The 16,922-nt window shown below is 58.4% G+C and overlaps 4 protein-coding genes across 9 annotated transcripts in view; 3 read left to right on the top strand and 1 right to left on the bottom strand.

Annotated features, from left to right (window-relative positions):
- Positions 1-16,922, bottom strand: part of FLT3LG (fms related receptor tyrosine kinase 3 ligand) — a 74,770-nt gene that overhangs the window by 5,538 nt on the left and 52,310 nt on the right. For 2 of the 5 annotated variants that reach the window (XM_044988914.1, XM_044988920.1), the window contains exon 1: positions 1,420-1,550. The exons of 1 other annotated variant lie outside the window; for it this stretch is intronic. The gene's annotated coding sequence lies outside the window, so the exon portion shown is untranslated. Of the gene's footprint in view, positions 1-336; positions 422-1,419; positions 1,689-16,922 lie in introns of those variants that run through there. 2 more of the 5 variants (XM_044988918.1, XM_044988915.1) reach the window with 2 other exon arrangements.
- Positions 1,533-4,548, top strand: LOC123350365 (galactoside alpha-(1,2)-fucosyltransferase 2-like). 2 transcript variants are annotated; one of them, XM_044988912.1, is made up of 3 exons: positions 1,533-1,739; position 1,934; positions 3,333-4,548. In XM_044988912.1, exons 1-3 carry the CDS (start codon positions 1,533-1,535, stop codon positions 4,397-4,399), a joined length of 1,275 nt encoding a protein of 424 aa, XP_044844847.1. In that variant the 3' UTR covers positions 4,400-4,548. The 2 variants fall into 2 exon arrangements, with proteins under 2 accessions (XP_044844847.1, XP_044844846.1); XM_044988911.1 differs by lacking the exon at position 1,934 and having other exon boundaries at positions 1,604-1,739.
- The window catches only part of LOC123350367 (galactoside alpha-(1,2)-fucosyltransferase 2-like), a 70,592-nt gene continuing 55,355 nt past the window's right edge, over positions 1,686-16,922 (top strand). The window contains exon 1 of the mRNA XM_044988913.1: positions 1,686-1,739. The gene's annotated coding sequence lies outside the window, so the exon portion shown is untranslated. The remainder of the gene's footprint in view (positions 1,740-16,922) is intronic.
- On the top strand, positions 7,850-9,385 carry LOC123350025 (galactoside alpha-(1,2)-fucosyltransferase 2-like). Its single transcript, XM_044988357.1, has 2 exons — positions 7,850-7,939; positions 8,762-9,385. Exons 1-2 carry the CDS (start codon positions 7,850-7,852, stop codon positions 9,206-9,208), a joined length of 537 nt encoding a protein of 178 aa, XP_044844292.1. The 3' UTR covers positions 9,209-9,385.

Below are 16,922 nucleotides of genomic sequence, written 5' to 3'. Positions count from 1 at the left end.
CGGGAGTGAGGGGCACCGGCGGGGCGGGGGGGGCAGGGGCTGCAGGTCGGGAGTGAGGGGCACCGGCGGGGCTGGGGGGGGCAGGGGCTGCAGGTCGGGAGTGAGGGGCACCGGCGGGGGGCTGCAGGTCGGGAGTGAGGGGCACCGCAGGGCTGGGGGGGCGCGGGAGGGGGGGCAGAGCCAGCGCCCCATCCCTGTCGCACCCAGAATAGTTACTGGGAACGGGAACCACGTGCATCACCCAGCCCAGAGCCCGTCCCCCCCCCCCCCGCTGTCCCTGCCCTGGGGGGGCTGCTCCCCCGCCCCGCCCCTTCGGTCTGTGCCGACCCCCCTCACCTCTCCAGGGATCGTGCGGGGGGGGGCCGGCTCAGACCCCCCCAAAACGCAGCCTCGGCCCCCGACCCCCCGGACTGACCCGCCGTGGGCCCCGCCGCTCGCAGCTGCTCAGATGGGATCGAAAGTGAAAGTGTCGGAACCCGGGGGGGGGGGGGGGCGGCGCTGGGAGGGGCCGGGGAGGCGCGGAGCATCCGAGGTGAGGGGCGCTAGGCGGGGGCGGGGGGGGCAGGGCGAGGAGCTGCTGGGGGGGCCCCTTCCACCCCCACCCCCCCCCGCACCACGCCCTGGCCAATCTCAGCAAATAGCCTCGCCCCCCCCCGCCCCCAGCCTGGCGCCCATCGACACAGCCCAGGGAGGGGTGCGCCTCACTCCCGACCTGCAGCCCCCGCGCCCTCCCCACTCCTCCGGTGCGCCTCACTCCCGACCTGCAGCCCCTGCCAGCCCCGCCCAGACGCAGGTCCCCGCTGTGGGGTCCTGTCCCTGGGTCCCTGGGGTGCGGCCGACGCCCGGCCATGGCGCTGTGCGGGCAGCCGGAGCCGGGGTGGGGGGCGCTGAGAACCAGGCAGCTCAGTTCATGGGGTCAGGACCCACCCCCACCCAAGTCCCTATAGCCCCGGCCCCCGCCGCGCCCCCTCCCCTCCGCAGCCCAGCGCCCCCCGCTGAGCCCCCCGCTCCTCACAGCCTGTGCCCCCCGCTGAGCCCCCCACTCCTCACAGCCTGTGCCCCCCGCTGAGCCCCCACTCCCTGCAGCCCAGCGCCCCCCGCTGAGCCCCCATCCCTCCCCCACAGCCCAGTGCCTCCTGCCGAGCCCCCCACTCCCCACAGCAGAGCACTCCCTGCTGAGCCCCCCTCCCCTCCCCCCACAGCCCAGCGCCCCCCGCAGAGTCCCCCCTCCCCACGGCCCAGTGCCCCCTGCCACCCGCCCTGCCCAACCCCCAACAGCCCAGCACCCTCTCCTGCCCCCATCCCTCTCCCTGCAGCCCAGCGCCCCCTGCTGGCCCCCCGCCCCGCTCCCCACAGCCCAGCGCCCCCCGGGGCCGGCCCTGCCAGCGGTGCCAGCCAGTCTGGTGCTCTGGGCAGGACCTGGGGCCCGAACCCCGGCCGTGAAGCGGCGCCAGCCCAGAGATCCTGAGGCATCTTTTGGTCCCTCCTTTGCAGCCGGACCTGTCCCAGCTCCACTCGCCCGAGAGAGGCCAATGGCTGCAGCCGGCGCGCCGGAGCCGGCGCAGGAACCCAGCTGGAGACAGGAAATGCCTCAGCCAGGCGTCCCGGCTTGTGCGGCTCCGGGTCTGAATGTCGGGGGGCCTGGAGGTGCCAGGACCCTGTTGGGATGCGGGACACCCCCTGGCTGCACTGAGCGGGGCTGCGAAAAGCATCAAGAACCACCCCCCCGACGAATGGGGGTGAGTAACATCCCCCGACCAGTGGTGACATTTCCACACATCTAGCTCCGGCCCGGGCGCTGGCTCAGGAAGCTGTGGCAGGATGTCACCGCTGCAGAGCAGCTCGCTCGCGCGGCAGCGGGCGACCTGACCCGGGGAACAGAGACGGGGGTGGGGAGAGGTTGGGGCCAGAGCCCTGAGAGCTGGGGGAGGAGGGTTGGAGCCCGACGGCTGGTGGGTGTGAAGGGGAGTCGCCCCATTGCCAGAACCAGGGCAAGAACCCAGGAGTCCTGGCTCCCAGCCCCCCCTGCTCTGAGCGCTGTGGGACCGGGGCGGGGGCTGATGCTGGCCTGCCTCGACTTCCCCAAACCGTCCGTCCGGGGGTGGCGAGAGGCCTGGTGCAGCCGGGCCCACGGACCCTGGGCTGGGACCTCGGCCGCAGGCCTGGGGGGAGGGCAGGGGAGTCACCCTGGCTCAGCCCCCAGATCCCTCCACACCCCAGACTCCCCGGCCCGGCTTCCCTCCTGTCCTGCCCCTCGGCTCGGAAACCTCCCACCCGGCCCCACACTCCTCCGCCAGGGGCTACTTCCTTCCACCTCTTCTACCGCCATTTCCCCCTCCCTGTGTCCCCTCCCCCATTTCCCCTCCTCTCCCCCTCCATTTCCACCCTCCCTGCATCCCCGCCCATCCCCCTCCCCCATTTCCACCCTCCTTCCCTCCACTCCACCCACCCGTCCATTGCCCTGACCCCACATCTCTCAGTGCCCCCCCCAGTCTGATACCAGTCAGGGCCCTGCACCCGCCATTTCCTGCGATGCCCCGGGACTCTCAGCCGGCCGCTAACACAGAAGCTTTATTAGCCGGCAGGGACACAGTCCCAAGCAGGGCTTGTAGGTACAACCAGGACCCCTCAGCCGGGTCCCTCTGCGGGGGGAGGGGGGGAAGGATCTTAGACCCCAGACTTGGGGTTCCCTGCGTCTTCCCAGCCAGCCCAAAACTGAAACCAAAAAACCGCCCCAGCCGGCTCTGTCCCTTTGTCCAGCTTCCCGGGCAAAGGTGTCGACTCCCCACCCCCTTCCTGGCTCAGCCCCCCCCCCCCCCAAAGTCACCCCCTGCTCTCTCATCCCCCATGCAGACAGCCCCAGTCAAACTAAACGACATTCCCAGGTCACTCCACCCCGCTCCCTCCTGCGTCACAGGAGCCAGGACTCCTGGGTTCTCTCTCAGCAGGGGGGGCGGCGGATCAGGCCTGAGGGGCACCAGCAGAGCAGGCCCGGGGGGGAGACACTGTTGCTCTGACCGTTCTCGCCTGCCCCTGGGTTGGATGGTGGCTGAAGGGGCCGATCCGGGGTCAAGCGGTGGCTCTGCTCCCCCCGACAACACGCGTCCTGCTGGAGCTGGGGTCACCTGCCCCCGCGGCTGGGCTGGGGCGGGGGGGGGGCACCGTGGGGGCGGGGGGCTGCTGGCAGCCAGAGGCCTTTTGGGAACAGAGGTAACTGGGCCAGGAAGAGCCCCTCCCCCTTCTCCTCTAACCACCCCCCCATTCATCACCCCCCTTTCCTCCCACCCCTGTTCCCCTCCCCCCTTTCCCTTCTATTCACCCCCTTCCCCCAGGCTGGGATCTCCGTCCCTCATCACCGCTGGGAGCCATGACTGCCCTGGGCTCCTGGGTCTCCTTCCGGCCGCTCCCCAAGCTGACCCTCGGCCTGCTGGCCATCATGATCGTCTCCTGCCTCATCCACCTAAGCACCCGGTTCCCCACCGCAAGGCAGAGGCTCCCCTATCCAAAGACAATTAAGGGGGCCCCACCCCACCTTACAGAGCGCGGCATGTGGACCGTGAACTCCGCCGGGCGCCTGGGGAACCAGATGGGGGAATATGCCACCCTCTACGCCCTGGCCAAGATGAACGGGCGCCAGGCCTACATCCTCCCAGAGATGCACCAGCAGCTGGCGCCGCTCTTTCGCATCACCCTGCCCGTGCTCTCCAGTGACGTGGTCCAGGACATCCCGTGGAAGGACTATGAGCTCCATGACTGGATGTCGGAGGAGTACAGGCACATCGAGGGGAAATACATCCGGCTGACGGGCTACCCCTGCTCCTGGACCTTCTACCACCACCTCCGGCAGGAGATCCTCCAGGAATTCTCCTTCCACGACCACGTCAAGGAGGAGGCCAACCGGTACCTTGCCGGGCTGCGTGGGCAGCGCCGGAACGTGACCTACGTGGGCGTCCACGTCCGGAGGGGGGACTACGTCCACGAGATGCCCACATTCTGGAAGGGGGTGGTGGCGGACAAGGCCTACCTGGAGAAGGCCATGGGCTACTTCCGGGCCAAGTACCAGGAGCCGGTCTTCGTGGTGACCAGCAACGGGATGGAGTGGTGCCGGGAGAACATCGACGCCTCGCGGGGGGACGTGTATTTCTCGGGGGATGGGATGGAGTTGTCGCCGGGGAGGGACTTTGCTCTCTTGGCCCATTGCAACCACACGATCATGACCATTGGGACCTTCGGCATCTGGGCCGGTTACCTGGCTGGGGGGGAGACCATCTACTTGGCCAACTACATGCTCCCCGACTCTCCCTTCCTCAAGATCTTCAAGCCTGCGGCCGCCTTCCTACCCGAGTGGATCGGGATCGACGCCGATCTCTCCCCGCTGCGCAGTGGGACGACTGGCTAAAGGAGCTCAGCCAGTGCCCACAGGCTGCCAACGGGATCCACCCACCAAGACTTGGCTGGTTGGCCAAGGACTGGGCACCTGGGACCCCTGGCCGATGCCGGCTGCGCTGGGGAGATCGGGGGAGATTGGAGCTGGGCTGGTGGGGTTCAGAGCCCCACACGGAGCAGCCAGTGACTTACATCAGACAACTTCTCATGGGAGTCTCGAGTGATGGGACCATCTCTGTCTGTTGAATGGTTAGAGCAGAGGGGAGCGGGGGCTGGGAGCCAGGACTCCTGGGTTCTAGTCCAGCTCCGGGAGGTGAGTGGGGTCTGTGACGAGTCGCCTCCCCCACTGCGAGGTGCCACCTGATGTACTGGGGCACCACTGAGCCCACCTGTTCCCCCAGCCTGGGCTCCCTTACGCCGTCCTGCTGAGCCAGGCCCTCGAGCCTCCTCCAGCAGACGCAGGTAGGGACACCCCCAGCCGCAGAACGACAGACACGGAGCTCAGCTCTGCGGGGGAAGGCTTCAGCCAGGGAAGAGCCCAGCACTCCAGGGCACCCCCCCTCTGGGGTGCAAACCCCCAGTTGTGGTGCCGGGCGCTGCACAGAGACCCGCCCGGCGCGAGCTCGGGACGTTCGCCCCCTCCCGCCGTGGGGCGGAAGAGCTGCGCAGCGTTTCTCCCCCAGTTACCAAGTCCACTAATTGGGTTTTAGAGCAAACAAAAAGAAGCCGATTAGCTGCAAAGGACAGACCAGAAGTGAGGTGACAAATTGCCGGCGCTGCTGTGATGGGTCCCGCGCTTGTGGGGGTGCTCAGGGCGCCGCTCCTCCCCCCTGGTCTGGGGTATTAACTGTCCCACGAGTAGCCCAGAGAAAGGGAGTGGAGAGGGAGGGTCCCGGGCCCGCTCCCTACTCAGGGGCCCGGCCCAGGGGCCCTAGGGATAGCGGCAAAGCACCAGAGCTAAGGATTCCTCCCCCCGGGCTACTTCCCTCTCCAGCCTTCAGCTTGTGGGGCTTCCTGACCCCTCTGTGCTTGGGCCAAGTTTCTCCCAACCCCTTGTGTCTGTGGAGTCCCTCCGCTCTGTACAAGCCGGGTGTCCCTTTACTTCGGGTCGTCACCGCTCCAGCACTTTGCCAAACTCTCCTCTGCTTCCCTCTAAACCGCTCCCTGCTCCAACGCCAACTGCTCTGCTCCAGCTCCTCCCACCCGCTCCCTGCTCCGACGCCTCCCACCCGCTCCCTGCTCCGACGCCAACTGCTCTGCTCCAGCTCCTCCCACCCGCTCCCTGCTCCGACGCCTCCCACCCGCTCCCTGCTCCGACGCCTCCCACCCGCTCCCTGCTCCGACGCCTCTCACCCGCTCCCTGCTCCGACGCCAACTGCTCTGCTCCAGCTCCTCCCACCCGCTCCCTGCTCCAACGCCTCCCACCCGCTCCCTGCTCCGACGCCAACTGCTCTGCTCCAGCTCCTCCCACCCGCTCCCTGCTCCGACGCCTCCCACCCGCTCCCTGCTCCGACGCCTCCCACCCGCTCCCTGCTCCGACGCCTCTCACCCGCTCCCTGCTCCGACGCCAACTGCTCTGCTCCAGCTCCTCCCACCCGCTCCCTGCTCCGACGCCTCCCACCCGCTCCCTGCTCCGACGCCAACTGCTCTGCTCCAGCTCCTCCCACCCGCTCCCTGCTCCGACGCCTCCCACCCGCTCCCTGCTCCAACGCCAACTGCTCTGCTCCAGCTCCTCCCACCCGCTCCCTGCTCCGACGCCTCCCACCCGCTCCCTGCTCCTACGCCTCCCACCCACTCCCTGCTCCGACGCCTCCCACCCGCTCCCTGCTCCGACGCCGACTGCTCTGCTCCGACGCCTCCCACCCGCTCCCTGCTCCGACGCCTCCCACCCACTCCCTGCTCCAACGCCAACTGCTCTGCTCCAGCTCCTCCCACCCGCTCCCTGCTCCAACGCCTCCCACCCGCACCCAGCTCCGAAGCCGACCACCCGCTCCCTGCTCCGACGCCAACTGCTCTGCTCCAGCTCCTCCCACCCGCTCCCTGCTCCGACGCCTCCCACCCGCTCCCTGCTCCGACGCCTCCCACCCGCTCCCTGCTCCGACGCCAACTGCTCTGCTCCAGCTCCTCCCACCCGCTCCCTGCTCCGACGCCTCCCACCCGCTCCCTGCTCCAACGCCAACTGCTCTGCTCCAGCTCCTCCCACCCGCTCCCTGCTCCGACGCCTCCCACCCGCTCCCTGCTCCGACGCCACCCACCCGCTCCCTGGTCCGACGCCTCCCACCCGCTCCCTGCTCCTACGCCAACTGCTCTGCTCCAGCTCCTCCCACCCGCTCCCTGCTCCGACGCCTCCCACCCGCTCCCTGCTCCGACACCAACTGCTCTGCTCCAGCTCCTCCCACCCGCTCCCTGCTCCGACGCCTCCCACCCGCTCCCTGCTCCGACGCCTCCCACCCGCTCCCTGCTCCAACGCCAACTGCTCTGCTCCAGCTCCTCCCACCCGCTCCCTGCTCCGACGCCTCCCACCCGCTCCCTGCTCCGACGCCTCCCACCCGCTCCCTGCTCCAACGCCAACTGCTCGGCTCCAACACCTCCCGCCCGCTCCCTGCTCCGACGCCTCCCACCCGCTCCCTGCTCCGACGCCTCCCACCCGCTCCCTGCTCCGACGCCAACTGCTCTGCTCCGATGCCTCCCACCCGCTCCCTGCTCCGATGCCTCCCACCCGCTCCCTGCTCCGATGCCTCCCACCCGCTCCCTGCTCCGACGCCTCCCACCCGCTCCCTGCTCCGACGCCTCCCACCCGCTCCCTGCTCCAACGCCTCCAACTGTCTGATTGAAGCAGGGTTTTTTTCAGGTGACTGGCTGCAGGTGCTGTAATTGGCTTCGGGTGCTGTAATTGGCTTCGGGTGCTGTAATTGGCTTCGGGTGCTCTAATTAATCTGTAGCAGCCTCTCTTCCCTCTACGGGGAATAAGGCTGTCATCATCCTGGGCTTACATATCTCCCCTCTATCCCCCCCTGCTGCCCTCTGGCCGTGCTGTATCACAGGGGTTATCGGGGATCGCCCACAGATCAAAGCAGATCACCCAGGGGATAAAACCACAACGCAATACAAGCTTAGATCCTAAAGAAGCTGGTTACAAGCAGGAATTTCTCCCCCTAGACGTCGTCTTGGACAGATCGCGGAGGTTCTTGAAGGCAAACGGCTCTTGCTTGTGGATTTAAACTCCAGCTATTCCTGTCCCAGGGCAGGGTCCTTTCCCAGCCTGGGCTCAGACCTTCGCCCCACCTGTGTCTTTGGTTCTTAGATGTTCTCAGCAGTCAGCCTGGGCGGGGATTCAGGGAAGAATGAACCAAGATTAACTCCCTCCCTTGCCTTACATAGGATTGACATATGGGGGGGGGGATCCTTTTTTCCAGTGTCGTTTCCCCCCCCGCCCCCAGTGGAAAAATCCTGGTATTCCATCATGGAGTCCAGAACCAGGGGCCGGGATCACGTGACGTCAGAGGCCCTTTGTCCCGTCCCAGGCAGGTGGCAGAGGAGCATCTTCAAAGACGTATTGTTCTTCCCAGCCGGACTGATGGCTGCTGTCTGCTGGGCGTTCCCCAGGGGGAAACCCACCGGTCGTTGTTACAGAGTCGATGTTCCTAACTTCAGATAGAGGCGTGAGACGTGCATACAAACAGGATAATCACATTCAGCCGATCGTCGCCTTTCTAATGATACCTCACATGCCTTGTCTTGCACGAAATAGGTCACAGTGATGCTATGACGATATTAGAACACTAGGTCTATGAAGAATATGGGGTGTAGTGTCAGAAGGTCTGGGAGGTTGCGGGGGGGCTAGGAGGCAGGACGCCTGGGTTCTATCCCCGGCTCTGGGATGGAAGTGAGGTCCAGTGGAGATGTTATAGGAGGCCCACGGGGTCTTTTTCAGAGGAAAAAGGCAACACGCCGCGTTTATTGAATATACACTTAGCCCCGGGGGTTCTCAAAGTGGGGGTCGGAAACCGTCAAGGGGGTCACGAGGTTATTACATGGGGGGGTCACGAGCTGTCAGCCTCCACCCCAAACCCCGCTTATCTCCAGTATTTATAATGGTGTTAGATGTATTTAAAAGTGTGTTTAATTTATTAGGGGGGGTTGCACTCAGGGGCTTGCTGTGTGAAAGGGATCACCAGTAAAAAACTTTGAGATGCATTGACTTCGCCTATGCATTCAATCTCTCTCTCTCTCTCTCTCTCTCTCTCTCTCTCACACACTCACACACACACACACACACACGTCTTATAGTTCCCAGCCTGTTGTAGCTCCAGTCAATCTAATGCCCAGTTAGACTGAGCACAAGTGAGGAGCTGGGCTCTGTTGGTCGCGACAGAGGGGAGAATGGGGGGACTACGTCCGGGTGATGCCCCAGGTCTGGAAGGGGGTGGTGGCGGACAAGGCCTACCTGGAGAAGGCCATGGGCTACTTCCGGGCCAAGTACCAGGAGCCGGTCTTCGTGGTGACCAGCAACGGGATGGAGTGGTGCCGGGAGAACATCGACGCCTCGCGGGGAGACGTGTATTTCTTGGGGGACGGGAAGGAGTCGTCGCCGGGGTGGGACTTTGCTCTCTTGGCTCATTGCAACCACACGATCATGACCATCGGGAGCTTCGGCATCTGGGCCGGTTACCTGGCTGGGGGGGAGACCATCTACTTGGCCAACTACACCCTCCCCGACTCTCCCTTCCTCCAGGTCTTCAAGCCTGAGGCCGCTTTCCTGCCCCAGTGGATCGGGATCGACGCCGATCTCTCCCCGCTGCGCAGTGGGACGACTGGCTAAAGGAGCTCAGCCAGTGGCTACAGGCTGCCAACAGGATCCACCCACCAGGACTTGGCTGGTTGGCCAAGGACTGGGCACCTGGGACCCCTGGCTGATGCCGGCTGCCCTGGGGAGATCGGCAGAGATTGGAGCTGGGCTGGTGGGGTTCAGAGCCCCACACGGATCAGCCAGTGACCTACATCGGACAACGTCTCATGGGAGTCTCGAGTGATGGGACCGTCTCGGTCTGTTGAATGGTTAGAGCGGAGGGGAGCGGGGGCTGGGCGCCAGGACTCCTGGGTTCTAGTCCAGCTCCGGGAGGTGAGTGGGGTCTGTGATGAGTCGCCTCCTGTGACGGTGCTGCCCGTGGGAGCCAGCTGAGGTCACTCAATCAGGGTGAACTGCAAACAGAACAGGGCAGACAAACCCCAAATGCTGGTGGTTATTCCAATACTTAGATTTACCAACCAGCACAAAACAGCTTCTACAGCACCTCACTGGTTACTTAGAAGTCCAAACCACGCAGTTCCCTTAAAGTGCCCAGCCTCAGGCCTCCGTCCAGACACACCTGTCAGATATGATGATGATTCCTAAGAATCTTACTTCATCATATAAAAGAAAAGGTTCTTCCAATCCGAAAGGATCAGCCACATACCCAGGTCCAATTATAACTTAAATCTTACCCAAAGTATACGCTATAGTCAATTCTTATTAACTAAGCTAAAATTTATTAAAAAAGAAAAGAGAGAGAGTGTTGGTTAAAGGATTAATCTACAGACAGTCTTGAATTCAATTCTTGAGGTTCAGATACACAGTAGAGATGAGCTTGTAGTTGCCAAAAGTTCTTTTAGAAATAGTCCATAGGTTATAGTCCAATTTCCATATTCAGGGTGGCTCCAGTCAATGACTGTGGATCTCAATCCTTATGGCTTAAGGTTTCCCCCTCTTGAAACCCAAAGCAGATCTGAGATGAAGAAGGATCGTGTCCCAGGCTTCTTATACATTTCCAGCAGCCTTTCGGCCTGAGAAAACAATAGGCTCAACTCCTTCTCCCAAACATCCTGGCAATTAGCACAGAGTAATTTACCCATTAAACAGTTCAGATACAGGTTAGCACAACCTTCAAAGAGACACAGAGACAATAATACTATTTTACTCAAGTATCATTATAAATGTTAATATTCCTTTTTTTTTGATCTTTGAATTAAAACTATAGCAATAGACAAGACTTGTTTGCTGTCATCACAAGACCTGAGCAAACATCTCCCCTACTACCTCTAACAATGCAGACTTGCATTTCAAAGCTCTAGTCATTTACATATCTTCCTAACCAGTCCTTAAGGTTCACCCATGGGTCAGGTCAGTCTGTGAGTTAATTAACTCTTTCTGGCCCTGTCATCTTTCAATGAGATATTATATCACAGTCATAACGTCACACCCCCAACGCAAAATTGATGCAGGAAGGGATGACACAAACATCACTGACTGCATCCCAAAAGCTCCCCATCCTGGGTTTTGTTTTATTACAGCTTGTATTGGGTTAGAAGCCATGTCACTGTATAACAGAAATGGTTTACCCAACTCATGTTTAATAACATGATTGAATCTTTTTATGAACTTAAGGTAAAACTTGGTTAGAACAATAGTGGATTGGATCTGCTCTTGCAGCAGGGTTCCTGTATGTTTCATGTGATCTTGCCAAGAGCTAAAGAAACTAGCTATTTTATTTATACAAGCTTTGGCAAATGCCTGGAACCCAATTAACATTAAACCAATGTAGATATTAATGTTGTTCATTGTACAGGAATCTTTGCATTTAGCCATGAAAGCAATATGGTAGTGTGCCTCAGTTTCCCCTTTCATACAGCACATCAGGTCTGGAATGTATTTTCCCCTGTGAAAAGTTCCAACACTGTTTATAGGCACTAACAGTGAAACATTAGTATAACAAGGCCTTTTAACATAAAGTGGGTTCTTATGCATTACTTTTAACATGTTTAAGGGATTTTCCAAAAGATTAGGCACATTGTACATTGTTACAGTTCTTGGCCATAGCAACACATTAGTTACAAAAATTAGCATTAGCAATAACAACAAATTCATTGCAAGTGTCCATTTACAATCATGTTTGTCATGCCACACCCTTGGCTCAATACCATTGGAGTTTGGGCATTTTAGGGTTAACCTGTGGCTTCCCTTTGCAAAATTCAGTCTTCTCTTTCCTTCTGGATTAAACCCTGATTTCTCTTGCTTAACAGAATTCACTGGCTGATGGGGCGGGCCCTCTGTGCTAACAGCTATTAGCAATTCTGTCTTCTCCCTGCCAGCCAAGTAATTCGCATCAACACAGACACTAGCTTTTAACTCTTCAGCTGCTATGGATTCCAAGGCTGGACTTTGTCTCACAGAGGTACCACACAAATCCAAAGAGTCTGAGGGTGAGAGCTGGCTTGCTCTCCCCTGCCTCCTCAAGCATTTAGCCATACAACTGTTCTGCTCTGAAACACCAGTAACTGAATCTGTCCTCAGATCCTGAAGCACAGACTGCTCACTTACAGATTCAGCATGGAGACATTCCTGTCCCAACAGCATTGTCTCCCCACCAACAAGCTGGCCACACACAGCCAGGTGGTTATAGGGCTGCTCAACTTCCTTAACAGCTTCTACTCCACCTGAGACCTTTTCAAAGCTGCCCACACTGGATCTCTCAAAAGGAAAGTCAGTGGATCCATTCACAACAGAAAATTTCTGGCTGTTAGGAACTGAAACTTTCTTGATTAAATCACTTTTACACCCTTCAGTTGCAGTAAACTGCTTGCACAGGCTACCATGAGGATTCCTTTCCCTAGGAGCTTCTCTAAGCAGCAATTCACCCCTCACAGAAATTCTGCCCTTCCCCTCTTCACCTAGGGCTTGCTCTACAGGAACACTTCCCTGAGCAACCACAGATGCTACAGACTTTCTAGATAACAGGTTAGAAACAATCTCCTTCCCTTGGCCATGAACAAGTTCAGGAATCTTTTCCTTCTTGCTACAAGTTGTCAAACTGTCAGTCGGTAACACAATTAAATCACCTTTATGCTCTCCTTGTGCCCTGGCTGGGGTATCACCCTGATCAGACAGAGTTGCTGCACCCTTTTCCAACCACACATTAGCAACTGGCAAACCACAAGCACCAGAATTGTCTGTTCTCTGGGATTTTGCTAAGACACTAACTGGATGCAACCTAGTCACAGTGCCATTCTCCCCAGCAGACCCAAACTCAGGACCATTCCCTTCCTGGGCTTTAGCTGTATTTACAACCAACTTCGAGACAACTGAATCACCCTCAACCATCACAGGCTGACAGGCACCTTCTGTCTGCTCCACAGACACAGAAGAGCCGGAGACACATTCTCCTTTACCAGACACACAGCTTGGGATTTTACTTCCCTTGTCCCAGCACACAGGGCTGTTCACAGACAACTGCTTGGAGACTGGGGTAGCTTCCTTTATAGGCAAGTCAATACTCCTGACAGACACAGGCACATTCCCTCCACTGTCACATTTCTCCACACAGGAAACAGGTAAGGGATATGGACACCCATCTTCCACTATCCCTCCCTTCCCAAACTGCTGATTAGACAAAGCCATCAGCTCACAAGGCTGCCTAGGCCCCTCCAAACTTTCCCTACCAGGCACATTGCCTCTCCCAACAGATAAACTGCTGCTTTTTTCACTACACTGAGCTACTTCCAGCAAATCACAGTTACCCATTTTAGGTTCACTTTTACAAGCTGTACTAGCCACCAATCCATCACCCATCACAGATCTACCCTTTCTTTCCTCAGTTAGGGCTTTCACCTGACCCTCTACTTTAATCTGCTTCTGAGAAATATTCTCCTCACCAATGAGATTTTTCTGCTCCTGATCTAATTCCAGATTCACTTCTGAGACATTAGACAGACATTTAGAAACTTCATTCACAGACAAACAGCTATTTCCCACCAGGTTAGAATCCCCCTCTGCATCGCCATAGCAAAACTGGTTAAACACAGAAAACTGCCCAGAGTAATACCACATATCAACATAGTTATAAACTGGACTTATAAGAGGATACAGTTTCTGCTGTTCTTCCATTGCTTTTTTGACTTGGAGCCGAAGTCTGGCAGTTTCTTGTTGCATCTTCTGGGTCTCCTGTTCCAGCTCCTGTTGCCTCTGTCGAGCTTTTTCCTCAGCAGCCAGCAGCTCCAGACGCCCCTTACGAGCTTTTTCTTCTCTCTCGGCCGCCTCTTTCTTTCTCTCGGCCGCCTCTTTCTTTCTCTCGGCCGCCTCTTTCTCCAGCCGGGCCAAGACTTGCTTCTCTTTCATTCGAATTTCTGCCAGTTTTAGCTCATATTCAAACCGCAGGCTGGCTCTCATGGTCACTGATCTTTAACCAGCCAAACTCTCAATCCCAAATTTCAAATTTGGATAGCGTGGGGTTCTGACCCAAAGCTTAATTGACCTGGTTCTGTGGATCCTAGCACGACTACGCCACTGTGACGGAGCTGCCCGTGGGAGCCAGCTGAGGTCACTCAATCAGGGTGAACTGCAAACAGAACAGGGCAGACAAACCCCAAATGCTGGTGGTTATTCCAATACTTAGATTTACCAACCAGCACAAAACAGCTTCTACAGCACCTCACTGGTTACTTAGAAGTCCAAACCACGCAGTTCCCTTAAAGTGCCCAGCCTCAGGCCTCCGTCCAGACACACCTGTCAGATATGATGATGATTCCTAAGAATCTTACTTCATCATATAAAAGAAAAGGTTCTTCCAATCCGAAAGGATCAGCCACATACCCAGGTCCAATTATAACTTAAATCTTACCCAAAGTATACGCTATAGTCAATTCTTATTAACTAAGCTAAAATTTATTAAAAAAGAAAAGAGAGAGAGTGTTGGTTAAAGGATTAATCTACAGACAGTCTTGAATTCAATTCTTGAGGTTCAGATACACAGTAGAGATGAGCTTGTAGTTGCCAAAAGTTCTTTTAGAAATAGTCCATAGGTTATAGTCCAATTTCCATATTCAGGGTGGCTCCAGTCAATGACTGTGGATCTCAATCCTTATGGCTTAAGGTTTCCCCCTCTTGAAACCCAAAGCAGATCTGAGATGAAGAAGGATCGTGTCCCAGGCTTCTTATACATTTCCAGCAGCCTTTCGGCCTGAGAAAACAATAGGCTCAACTCCTTCTCCCAAACATCCTGGCAATTAGCACAGAGTAATTTACCCATTAAACAGTTCAGATACAGGTTAGCACAACCTTCAAAGAGACACAGAGACAATAATACTATTTTACTCAAGTATCATTATAAATGTTAATATTCCTTTTTTTTTGATCTTTGAATTAAAACTATAGCAATAGACAAGACTTGTTTGCTGTCATCACAAGACCTGAGCAAACATCTCCCCTACTACCTCTAACAATGCAGACTTGCATTTCAAAGCTCTAGTCATTTACATATCTTCCTAACCAGTCCTTAAGGTTCACCCATGGGTCAGGTCAGTCTGTGAGTTAATTAACTCTTTCTGGCCCTGTCATCTTTCAATGAGATATTATATCACAGTCATAACGTCACACCTCCCCCACTGCGAGGTGCCACATGATGTATTGGGGCACCACTGAGCCCACCTGTTCCCCCAGCCTGGGCTCCCTTACGCCTGCTGAGCCAGGCCCTCGAGCCTCCTCCAGCACACGCAGGTAGGGACACCCCCAGCCGCAGAACAACAGACACGGAGCTCAGCTCTGCGGGGGAAGGCTTCAGCCAGGGAAGAGCCCAGCACTCCAGGGCACCCCCCCCTCCGGGGTGCAAACCCCCAGTTGTGGTGCCGGGCGCTGCACAGAGACCCGCCCGGCGCGAGCTCGGGACGTTCGCCCCCTCCCGCCATGGGGCGGAAGAGCTGCGCAGCGTTTCGCCCCCAGTTACCAAGTCCACAAGCTGCTTTTAGGGAAAACAAGAAAGAAGTTTATTAATGACACAGGATAGATTGTAAGTGATTATAAGGGTTGGCCAACAGCTGGAACCAGCAAATAAAACAAACACGGAAACTTAACTGAAGAAACTGGTTCCAAGCTGTGATTGCTCCTCCTAAATGTTGTTTGAAGCAGGTTGCCGAGTTTCTTGAAGGCAAACTGCTCTTGCAGCTTAAAACTCCAGGGATTCCTGTCCCAGGTTTTCCATCATGGAGTCCAGAACCAGGGGCCGGGATCACGTGAAGTCAGAGGCGCTTTGTCCCGTCCCAGGCAGGTGGCAGAGGAGCATCTTCAAAGACGTATTGTTCTTCCCAGCCGGACTGACGGCTGCTGTCTGCTGGGCGTTCCCCAGGGGGAAACCCACCGGTCGTTGTTACAGAGTCGATGTTCCTAACTTCGGATACGGGCCTGAGACGTGCGTACAAACAGGATAATCACATGCAGCCGATCGTCACCTTTCTAATGATACCTCACATGCCTCCTCCTGCACGAAATAGATCACGGTGATGCTCACAGGCGTGCGCAGCACATTTCAGTAGGGTGTGCACCCAGGGAGCCCCGCCCTAGCCCCGCCCCTGACCTGCCTTAGCCCCGCCCCACCTGCCCCCATCCACTACTTCCTGCCCCCTGACTGCCCCCCTCAGAACTCCCAACCCCCCCCCCCGCTCCTGGGACCCCTGCCTCTAACTGCCCCACAGGACCCCACCCCCATCCAAGCCTCCCTGCTCCCTGTCCCCTGACTGCCCTCCCAGGACCATACTTGCTCCCTGTCCCCTGACTACCCTGACCCCTATCCACCCCCTAACAGACCCCGGGACTCCCATGCCCCATCCAACCCCCCCCTGACTGCCGTCTCCAGAGACCCCCCCACCCCTAACCCCCCACCCCCAGGATCCCACCCACTATCCAACCCACCCTGCTCCCTATCCCCTGACTGCCCCAACCCATTATCCAACACCCCCCACCCCGGCCCTGGACCCCTTACCATGAGGCTCCTAGCGGCATGTTTTGCTCCACGCAGAGTCAGACACGCTGCCCCGGGCATGGGTGGCAGGTCTGTAGAAATTTTGGTGATGCCCAGAACCTGCCCCCACCAACTCCGTCCCCCACCTGCCTAAGGTTGTGGGAGGGAGTTTGGGTGGGGGGAGGAGGTCTGGGGTGCAGGTCCTGGGCTGAGGATTAGGGTGCAGGAGGGATGCAGGGTGCAGGCTCTAGGATGGAGTTTGGGTGCTGGATGCAGGCTCCGGGCTGGGGCAGGGGGTGGGTGTGCAGGAGGGGGTGAGGGGTGCAGGCTCTGGGACAGAGTTTGGGTGCAGGCTCTGGGGTGGGGGCATAGGAGGGGGTGAGGGGCGCAGCCTCTGGGAGGGAGTTTGGGGGTGGGAGAGGGTGCAGAGGAAGGGGGTGCAGGCTCTGGGAGGGAGTTTGGGGGCAGGTGGGGTGATTGGGAAGGGGGAGGGGGTGCACCCTCTGGGAGGGAGTTTGGGGATAGGAGGGGGTGCAGGGGTGAGGGTGTGGGGGTTGAGGATGAGGGGTTCAGGATGCAGGAGGCAGCTCAGGACTGGGGCAGAGGATTAGGGCACGGGGGGATGAGGGGTTCAGGATGCAGGAGGCGGCTCAGGGCTGGGGCAGAGGATTAGGGCACGGGGGGATGAGGGGTTCAGGATGCAGGAGGCGGCTCAGGGCTGGGGCAGAGGATTAGGGCACGGGGGGATGAGGGGTTCAGGATGCAGGAGGC

Source organism: Mauremys mutica, chromosome 15, assembly GCF_020497125.1.
Source record: "Mauremys mutica isolate MM-2020 ecotype Southern chromosome 15, ASM2049712v1, whole genome shotgun sequence".
Taxonomy (NCBI): Eukaryota; Metazoa; Chordata; order Testudines; family Geoemydidae; genus Mauremys; species Mauremys mutica.
This window is presented reverse-complemented; position numbering and strand designations above follow the sequence as displayed.

Bases quoted from the DNA above. Each gene is read 5' to 3' on its own strand.
- LOC123350365 (XM_044988912.1), top strand. From the start codon at position 1,533: ATGGCTGCAGCCGGCGCGCCGGAGCCGGCGCAGGAACCCAGCTGGAGA.
- LOC123350025 (XM_044988357.1), top strand. From the start codon at position 7,850: ATGGAGTCCAGAACCAGGGGCCGGGATCACGTGACGTCAGAGGCCCTT. The intron at 7,940-8,761 runs GTATTGTTCTTC...TGGTCGCGACAG, and splicing joins AGAGGAGCATCTTCAAAGAC to AGGGGAGAATGGGGGGACTA.